This window comes from Drosophila eugracilis, unplaced genomic scaffold, assembly GCF_018153835.1.
Source record: "Drosophila eugracilis isolate 14026-0451.02 unplaced genomic scaffold, ASM1815383v1 contig_1781, whole genome shotgun sequence".
In the NCBI taxonomy this organism is placed as follows: Eukaryota; Metazoa; Arthropoda; class Insecta; order Diptera; family Drosophilidae; genus Drosophila; species Drosophila eugracilis.
The window spans coordinates 530,884-541,098 of NW_024572623.1; the positions used below are offsets into that span (position 1 = coordinate 530,884).

The window sequence follows — 10,215 nt, forward strand, 5'->3', positions numbered from 1 at the left end:
CAGCTGAAAAATTTCCCTCATCACAATTTAACATTACTCGCTGCAGTTGAGCAGCTGCAACTCATTAAAGATTACTTTAAATTACATAGTATACTACTTTAGGATATATTTAACTGTTTTTCTTAATAATTTCTTTTAATTTAGAAGTCACTTTTACCATATCGTATTTTCACTGACTATAGGGGTGGGAAAGTTAACATTTCCCTTGTATCTTAACATTTCCCACCGCAACCACCTTTTGGAGCCCTGTTATCCAATGTTTTCCATGTTGTCATCCAGTTTAGCGCGTTTTCTCCTCTGGCACGGTCCTGTTTTCCGAGGTGTTCCCAGTGCAGCAGCTATCGCCTCCAACCATCTGGGTGCATTTAAGGAACAGGAACCTATATAGAGTTGTATTCAAGTGCTGATCCGCGGGGCAGTGAATCGAGTGTCCCGCAAAATAAGCGGAATTAAGTGCGTAAAAATCGATAAGGGAGAGCAGCTCCTTGTAAACCACCCACCTGAGGCCAGGTGGAAAATCGTCATTTAATTCCTGCTGGTTTTGCTGAAGCTGAAGCGCCAAAAGTCAGAGTAGTTCCACCCACCCGAAGTGCCGCTGATAATGGCAATGAACATCCCGTTTCCGTTTAATTGGATACCCACTCTGCCAGTCGCTCGATGCCAAGAAGTAAGTGCACTCGGTGGAGCTTAGCCTTTGTCATCCGTGGAATCCCTACCCTCTGCATCAAGTGGGCGCCAGTTTGCGCTTTAATTACCAGAGCCACCCCCACGCCTACTTTGCCACACAAGAGGCGGCGGATTAGGTGCTCGGATCTAAAAATAAATGTGGCTGGAAAAGGAATGAAAAGAGCAAAAGTGCCGACGGGCGGAAACGTATAAACAAGCTGAATTACAAAATTATAAAATACCCTTTTAGAAATATTGAAACGCATTATATTAAAGAACCAAAGATAGAGAAAGATTTTTAAGGATTATGTTTGAACTATCACCAAGTTAGAACCAAACTAAATTTCTCATTTAATGACATATGGTTCCCCATTTGATTCCTTCCTTATTTAAGTGATATAATAAGTTATATTATAAGTTATTATACACAGTGGTTTTCTCTGTATCCACCAATACAGATATAAAGATATAGTAACCGTGACAAGCACGTGCCACTCGCTGCAGGCAGCTGAGGGGCATGGAAAGTGGGGGAAATAAGGGGGAAGCGACCTGTGAATGCAGGAGCCTTTGACTGGCGAAAGACAGGAGCTACGACCATGGCCAAGAAGAACTCATTATGCAAATGCAACAAAGCAGAAGTCAAGGTGCGGGGTAGACAAACACGGGGAGAGACACTAAATCCGAGCAAACAAACAAACAAATCGCTGCAGTCTGCCGTCACACAGGTCGTATGTGTATCATTTTCCGCTTGTTGGCCCTGTCAGAGTAAAAAAACAGAGAGAATCTCTTTCTACTGGGCATGAATGCATAAAATAACACACAAGTACATTTCGGGGGTTTACAAGTTCACTGAGCAGTGGCAACAAATTGAATCGGGGCTAAAGCGGAACTTCCTTTGCTCGTTTTCGGATTGGATTATTTCACGCCCACTGAATCTACAGAAAGTTGTTGTTTGCAAAGTAAAAATGTGGGAAATATGAAAAGAAATGAGACAATATACAAATAAATCACACTGAAGAGTTCCATAATTACGAATTTTCAATCGTAGAGGACGTTTACATGCCATCAAAATCAATAAGTAAACAATGCACATTAATTAAAAGTCCGATTACAAACATGGCAATTTAATTACTTTCTGTTGAAGCGAAAGTCCATATCCAGGTCCCAGCATCGATATGAATTATATATCCTCATCGAGTGAACAATTCAATATTCGTATTTTCGCTGCTCTCAATGAATACTTGATGGCATCGCAAATTGTGCAGCAAATTGCCGGCGAACGAGTTCATTTATTGCCCCTGCCAATCGATTGGGAAAGGTCAATGCGACACTTTGACGGATCCGACAGACAGTGGGTTACCACCCACGACCAATAAATCCAATTTCAGCTATATCTAACCGCAAAACTAGGGAAGGAAAAAGAGGTCACTTGACTGAAGGTAGTAAGGATTCAGTATTTTATCATGGAATGAACTTATAACCTATAAATACATTTTTATCAGTATTTGAATGAATGAGAGACAAGTCATTGGGGATTCCAACCTACTTTCATTTCGCATTACAATTAATTTTAATCAGAAGCCATCTGAAATTGATAACACATCAATCATGTTTGCGTTTTCCCTGGGGCTTTTATCTTCCATCGAATAGCCAGTCCTGATTTTGACTTCATTGTATTTCGAGGACTTTATGGCTGGGATGTCCATCAATGTTTTCGTGTTTTCGCTGATTTCATTATGAAATCCGCTGTTGTTTTTCGCAATTTTGTGCCGCAAACAAACAACTCAGAGAATGTGAGGGACCCCCAGCAGAAAAAGAGAGAGAACCGCGGCCGGGGAAATTACAAATTTCATCGCGTGCTAATCGCATTACGTCAATGAGGCAATTGATAAATGCTGGGGAATCGAATCGGAATCTGACTTATTGTCATCGAAGTTGAACTTGTTGACGGAGCTGCTGACCTTTGGGTGTTTATTCAGGCGTAATTGTGCGTCGAACTGGCGGAGAGAGCGAGTAAACAACTTGCTGAGATATGATATAGGGTATTAGATACTCGACTTTAGGTTACCTGGTACTCAAAATCACTTGCGGGAGTGTTTGCTAATGATTAAAATTACAATTTAATGCACTACAACCTTATCAGCTCTATTAAGGTGTTTACAAATATTACTCAAAATGAGTACTTAAAGTTTATAAGCTTTGTAATCAAAGGTTTGATGTATTACACTCTGATTGCTTTGGGTAATAAAATGTAGATGATCAGTCCTTATATATGTCAAGCCTTTCTTCATGTGTAATTAATCAATAAAATTGTTGTCATTTACTACACTTAGCAAAAAACATGATAACTTTGATTACAAACTAAAGATCTTTATTAACGTAATACAAACTGCTAGCTAAAAATCATTATATAAATATTTTCTTTAAAATATTCTATACAGCAAAATCAATATTTTTTTACAATAACAAAAGTCTGGATTCAATTTGATTTTGTTTATTATCCATTGTTATTATTTAATTTATTCTCCCTAAAAGAAATAATATTCATACCCAATCTAAAAATACCGATTCTAAAGAGAGTCCGTGTAAGAGAGCTTATTGACATTGATAATGAGCACAAGAATCAAAGAGAGTGGCGGCCAAGGTAAAAGTTCTACTCTCGAGCTCTCTTCGGAGGCTTCTCCCACACCAGATACTCTCCCAGTAGCTGTGGTGGTTCTTTGCTCGCCCGTCCGCTCCACTCGCAGTTAATCGCGGAACGGAGACGCAGTGGTTTCGACTCGAGCAGTTTGGATTAGATCGGTTTGCATTGATGAGCTAATTAGATGCAGCAATTGTTCGCGGAAACAACATTGAACCAGAAGTAGTCACAGCTAAAAAACAGGAATGCCACTGACCAATTTGCCAAATGTAAGTTCTAGCTGCGCTTCTTCGGCGGCTGACACGTGTTGATTTTGCAATTGGGCTTAAGCGTTTGAGCGGAAGAGCAAAAAGAGAGTGAGCCAGAGGCGGCTTAATGGGGGTGGTTTTGGATACAACCCATAAAGATGATAAATATATACATACTTGGATGAGAAATAACTAAAAGTCTCTCTGAGTTACAGCGAAGAAATCCCCCTTAACCCCTAATGAACCCACCTTTGGAGAAAGAGTTCCCAACTTATTGTTCTCTCTGTATTCTTTTCTTCTTGCAGTCTCCGTCGCTTTTGAAGCGCGCCGGCACGGAAAAGTTGCGAGAGGTGTTCCAAAAGTACGCCTCCATCCAAAAGAATGGCGAGCACTATATGACCAGCGAGGACTTCGTGCGCAAGTTCCTAGGACTCTTTTCGGAAGCTGCATTTAATGACGTAAGTAGTGGGCGTTTGCTGCACCCGCGGGTCATTGCAAGGTTATTTTGCATAGTCTGGCCGATAAGACCGGCAGCCATATCTTATCGGCAGATAACTCCCTCGTGAGGGGCGGCACATAGTAACTTATAAACATAAATCAGTGGCATAACTCCCGTTCTGATTCACCGGTTGACCTTGACCCACCCGCAAACAAATATCAAACTAAATAACCCGGCAGTCACTTGGCTGCCTCGTGTCTAACCGCCAACGTCACAGATTCTATTTTAATGGGTCCGCTTATCAGCTTTATGGTCTGAGAACCGAACTGAACCTGATTGTAGATCGTAGGTGCCCCCGCAAATTGGAACTGATTCAATCAGGTGCCGAAGTCTGTGGGGCAGTTTCTTTACGGCCCTCGTTTAGAGAGTAACTACCGGTCTAATGTTCAATTAATAGAGATTAACTTGTCAGTGGCAAAAGTATCACAAGTAATAACTTTCAAACAAATTCTAAAGGTTTTTACTTTCTCATATATAGTATTTTGTTATCTTATCACTACTTTCATATTGTTTGTTGAAAATAAATGTCATCATTCATCTGGAAATGATCATTACATCTACCTTTGTTAAACCGAGTATAAAACCAACTTTTATTTAAATTCGATTTTCTGATTAGGAATCGGTGCGCCTGCTGGCAAACATTGCGGACACGAGCAAGGATGGGCTCATCTCGTTCTCGGAGTTCCAGGCCTTCGAGGGTCTGCTCTGCACTCCAGATGCCCTCTACAGGACTGCTTTCCAGCTGTTCGACCGTAAGGGCAACGGCACTGTTTCCTATGGTAAGCAAAACCTTAAGGAATAAACCTCTTAAACGTTAAAACTAAACAAGACTCATCTATCTTCCAGCTGACTTTGCTGATGTCGTACAAAAAACTGAACTGCACTCAAAGATACCTTTTAGCTTAGATGGCCCCTTTATCAAGCGCTACTTTGGTGATGTAAGTGGAATGCAGTCTCATAAATACATTTAATACATTTTCTATAATCTAATCATTATTTTTTCCAACTTTCAGAAGAAGCAACGCCTTATCAACTATGCTGAGTTCACGCAGCTGCTGCACGACTTCCACGAGGAGCACGCGATGGAGGCTTTCCGCAGCAAGGATCCAGCTGGCACTGGATTCATCTCCCCCTTGGACTTCCAAGACATAATCGTTAATGTTAAGCGGCATTTACTGACCCCTGGTGTCAAGGACAACCTTGTCTCGGTAGCTATCTTCGGTCCTCCTGATATGATTATGCTTCTAAAGATCGCTTTTAATGCATTCAGGTCACTGAGGGTCACAAGGTGAGCTTCCCGTATTTCATCGCATTTACCTCGCTGCTGAACAACATGGAACTGATCAAACAAGTCTACCTGCATGCCACCGAAGGCAGTCGCACGGATATGATCACCAAGGACCAGATCCTGTACGCCGCCCAGACGATGAGCCAAATCACTCCGCTGGAGATCGATATCCTTTTCCATCTGGCGGGAGCTGTCCATCAAGCTGGGTGAGTTTTCACATAGAGAAGTCATTGGGTTCAGTGTTGCCAACTTTGGATTTAAATTAGCAAAACTTATACATTTATTTATTTTAAATAGCCTTTGAAAATGAGGTATTCATTTGCTAATTATTTGTATTTTTAGTAGATTTATTATAGTTCAAGATTTAAGGAGTTTGCACAGCGTTTTTCTGCTCATGGTACTGATTTGTGCTTCATTTCGTAGAAGTAGACGTTACGGTAGTCAAAGAACCATTTCTCAATATTTTTCATAGACTTCTGGATTAAAAGCTCAGGGCAGTACTTTGTAGAAGCAGAAATATAATCTTTAAGAGCTCAAAAGCTTCTGAAGCATGTAAATATATATATTGAATGGTTATTTTTCACATAGTAATAGTGATGAGAACAAAATATAATCAGTTGTAGTTAGACTGCTATTACATATCTATGTTTTACTGAGAATAATAGCTTGTAAATATATAGCTTAAACTTAGTTTACAGCTCTTATGAGTCAGTCCGATAGTTTTTTAGCAACTTAGAGTTATCGCTGAAAGTGCATGCGTATCCCAGGGGAATCCCCAAGAAGAGTGTCAAGTGTTTTGTGCTAATTTTTGCTTGTTTGTATCTTTTCTCTCTCTGTGTTTCTCTTTATTTCTCCATTTCTCTGCGCTGCACTCGCAATTCTCATTCAAAGCTGGTGGAAGCGCAGGAGAAAGATAACTCCGAGTAGGCAAGTGATCTCGTCCTTCCCTGGGCTGATTTGAGCTTTTTTTATTCGTTTCTGATTCCAATCCACGAGTTCCCGAACCCCGAACCTAACCCAGTTGGTGTCTCTTAGTTCCCCTTTTGTTAAACATATAAAAAGGATTTAGCAGCTAATATTATCCTTGCACTGCGATTCCTCAGCCGCATCGACTACAGTGACCTGAGCAACATTGCCCCCGAGCATTATACCAAGCATATGACTCATCGCCTGGCGGAGATCAAGGCGGTTGAGAGTCCCGCTGACCGATCTGCCTTCATCATGGTTCTGGAGAGCTCTTATCGTTTCACCCTCGGATCCTTTGCAGGCGGTAAGTTAAGATCTGAAACTAATCAGATACGATACTTACAAACCATATCATATATCCTCAGCTGTGGGCGCCACTGTGGTCTACCCCATCGATCTAGTCAAGACTCGGATGCAGAACCAGCGAGCGGGCTCGTATATCGGTGAAGTTGCCTACCGGAACTCATGGGATTGTTTCAAGAAGGTAACCTATGCTCACAAATATTCCGAGAGTAGAGTATAATCCTTCTCTTTTAACATCCAAGGTTGTTCGTCACGAGGGTTTCATGGGTCTCTACAGAGGTCTGCTTCCCCAACTGATGGGAGTGGCTCCTGAGAAAGCCATCAAGTTGACGGTCAACGATTTGGTGAGGGACAAACTCACCGACAAGAAGGGCAACATTCCCACCTGGGCGGAGGTTCTGGCTGGAGGTTGTGCAGGTGCCTCACAGGTGGTCTTCACCAATCCCCTGGAGATTGTAAAGATCCGACTGCAGGTGGCAGGAGAAATCGCCAGTGGGAGCAAGATCCGTGCCTGGTCGGTGGTGCGGGAACTGGGACTCTTTGGCCTCTATAAGGGAGCCAGGGCCTGTCTTCTTCGCGATGTGCCCTTCTCGGCCATCTATTTCCCAACATACGCCCACACCAAGGCCATGATGGCCGACAAGGACGGCTACAACCACCCACTTACTTTGTTGGCCGCTGGTGCGATTGCCGGTGTTCCGGCCGCCTCGCTCGTCACGCCCGCCGACGTTATCAAGACCCGCCTCCAAGTGGTGGCCCGATCTGGACAGACCACCTACAATGGAGTCTGGGATGCCACCAAGAAGATCATGGCCGAGGAGGGACCAAGGGCCTTCTGGAAGGGCACAGCAGGTTAGTTAGATTTTTCTCCCTTATAAATATTTTATAATATCTTTGACTATTCTTCTCAGCACGTGTGTTCCGGTCATCGCCACAGTTTGGTGTGACCCTGGTGACGTACGAACTGCTGCAGCGACTCTTCTACGTCGACTTTGGAGGCACTCAACCTAAGGGATCAGAGGCGCACAAGATCACCACTCCGCTGGAAAAGGCAGCGGCGTCGGTGAGCACCGAGAACTTGGACCACATCGGTGGCTACCGAGCGGCTGTTCCTCTTCTGGCCGGAGTGGAGTCCAAGTTCGGATTGTACCTGCCTCGATTTGCACGCGGAGTAGCCGCTGCCACGCCCTCGACGGCCACGGGCTCCTGATTGTACTGGCGCCACCGCCTGCCAAGCGCCACGTAGTCAGAGAGATGCGATGTGATGGCAGGATTGGGGGCTCCGGATCAACTGAGATGAGATATATTTTTTGCTAGGACGCGTTTACACAAAATACACACAGAAGCACTGAAGATATTTCTAACGAGGATCAGGGAGGAGCAGCGCCGTATCTATAGTACTATTGTATCTGAACAGCAGGGTTCGAACCCTGAGCACCTGGCTCTGAGCAACTGTTTTTACCACACTCCCAAAAACGAAACCAACTAAAAAACAAAAAGTGTAGGAACCCATTAAAAAAGATAAAGATAAAGTTTAGAATCGATTTTGGCGATGGTGCATATATATTTAGGCAAGTGTAGAACTGTTTTTTGTAAACTTTGTTAACTAGTTTAAAGTCTAGAGCAACAACCAATCACTGAACGTCAACTTTTGCACTCAATGTAACTATTAAAGCGAAACCTTTTAATCTTAGTACGAATTTGTTCAAAACAATTATCAAGCAAAGGAAATGCAATGAATGACCTCTTAGCTAATAAAGAATAAATAAATAAAACTCAATGTTAAAAACAATTAATCTGACAGGAAATTATTACTTTGCATTGGGGGTTAAAATGGTTTTCCACAATATTTCTTCAACCTTTTCAAATCTCTTACAAAATGATTTAGAAAACGAAGTCATACCCAAAGTAATTTTACCTACTCCCATTCGAACTGACCCACAGATGACGGGGTCCGCCCCTTGAAAGCTGCTTGCCAACTCAATCGAGCGTCTAATTCATGGCCAATTGCCACTGAACATTGAACAGGGTCGAAACGCATCTGATTAGAATTGTGCGTTCGTGGCCATTTGCAAATCGATGTTGACAAGTTAATTTTAGGCACTGCCCATTTGGTTTTCTGGGTTGCCCAGACTCGGTTTCGAAGTCAGCAACTGTCTGCCGACCATGACCGCTAAGGGAAACCGTTAGGGATCCGAGAAGAAGGTCTTCACATCTGCCCCAATGACCGGGTGCACTGGACGAGATCGGTCGCCGATCACTGATCAGCAATGGGTTATAAAAACTGCATCGATAGAAGCTTATTTGATGCAGTTTCATTTTGGTTTTCGAAGGGTGAACAATGCGAGTTGAGTCGTGTCTGGTTGTATTGCTACTTGGAGTGATCCTCAGTGATCGTTTTGCTGCTGGAGAGGATCAGGCTGATAAATCATGGATAACCCAGCTGAGGAAGCTACGAACAGATCTTCGAGACTGCTATCAATCGGGAGCATCACAAAGTCTCTGGTCTTGCTTCCGCTCAAGGAGTTTGCACATCTTCGAGGGCATCATGTCCTCTCCGGAGATTTCAATCTACGATGGAGTACGCCTGGTAGCTGCTTCTAATGTTACGGGGAACTCTTCAAGCCCTCAGGATGAGCGGAAAGACTTAAAGCACTTAACCTGGTTTGATCAGTTGGCAGTGAGTCTGGCCAAGGGCTTAACCACCCACACTTTGCAAGTGAACTTGGGAAAACTAACCGAACGGTATTTGAGTAGCGGTGGGTTCCGCCTAAATTTCACCCTTTTCTTTAATAATTAAAGATCTTTTTTCGTAGAGACTTCTTCTAACGACCCTGTGGGAAGTGCCCGACTGAGAAGACATCGTTATAACATGATTATAACCATGATGTTTGGTGTGACTGCTTTGGGAGCTATCTTGGTACCAATGGGCTTCCAAATGCTGTCCATAGTAAGCGGCAAAGCTCTATTATTAGCCAAGATGGCCCTGCTCTTAGCCTCTATTAATGGATTAAAGAGGGTAAGAGAATGTCAGAGTTTAAGGATAACTTAACCCTCACACCTTTCCCCCAATTACTCACAGGTAGCCAACAATGGACTGCATTATGGACTCTACCATGTACCAGGAGAGCATTTAGGTGGTTACTATGACCGAGGAGATGTAAGCCATCCTAGAAATGTGCCCATTCCAGTAGCTGTAGCTCCGACCTTGGATGTAGGATTGAAATGAGAATATTTTAAAGTTAGAAGTTAGAATTCTTTCCATTACAGCTGACCACATAACAACCAAATTATTTAAAAACTAATAAATGTTGAATAAAAGTCCTTAGAATAAACGAATATTTTTTAATTTAAGAAAAATGTATTTATATTTTAGACGCAAAAGAGCACATTTAAAGTTCCACGTTTACTTAACATTAAGATACATTTTGTAAGATTCGTTTTCAAAGTAAATAAAATCCGGTTTCCACTTGAATAAACTTTTCACCTCAGCTTTTTTAGCCTGGCAATGCCCAAGAAAACTCACCACAAAAGCTGATTGTGGTGAATAACCAAACAGCGGCAAGTATTTCAAAAAGTAAAACCGAAATTGAAGTGAAATAAT

The 10,215-nt window shown here is 42.6% G+C and overlaps 2 protein-coding genes across 3 annotated transcripts; both read left to right on the plus strand.

Moving 5' to 3' along the window:
* The first annotated feature begins 489 nt into the window (after positions 1-489).
* Positions 490-8,403, plus strand: LOC108111428 (calcium-binding mitochondrial carrier protein Aralar1). Of its 2 annotated transcripts, none has more exons than XM_017220888.2 (10): positions 490-667; positions 3,861-4,013; positions 4,671-4,833; positions 4,901-4,992; positions 5,068-5,262; positions 5,325-5,548; positions 6,446-6,612; positions 6,674-6,792; positions 6,854-7,463; positions 7,523-8,403. In XM_017220888.2, the coding sequence occupies exons 1-10, from the start codon at positions 602-604 to the stop codon at positions 7,819-7,821; spliced, it is 2,088 nt and encodes a 695-aa protein (XP_017076377.1). In that variant the 5' UTR covers positions 490-601; the 3' UTR covers positions 7,822-8,403. The 2 variants fall into 2 exon arrangements, with proteins under 2 accessions (XP_017076377.1, XP_017076379.1); XM_017220890.2 differs by lacking the exon at positions 490-667 and adding an exon at positions 3,402-3,576.
* Positions 8,404-8,952: 549 nt separating this feature from the next.
* Positions 8,953-9,840, plus strand: LOC108111320. Its single transcript, XM_017220715.1, has 3 exons — positions 8,953-9,370; positions 9,428-9,630; positions 9,694-9,840. Exons 1-3 carry the CDS (start codon positions 8,953-8,955, stop codon positions 9,838-9,840), a joined length of 768 nt encoding a protein of 255 aa, XP_017076204.1.
* The last annotated feature ends 375 nt before the right edge of the window (positions 9,841-10,215 follow it).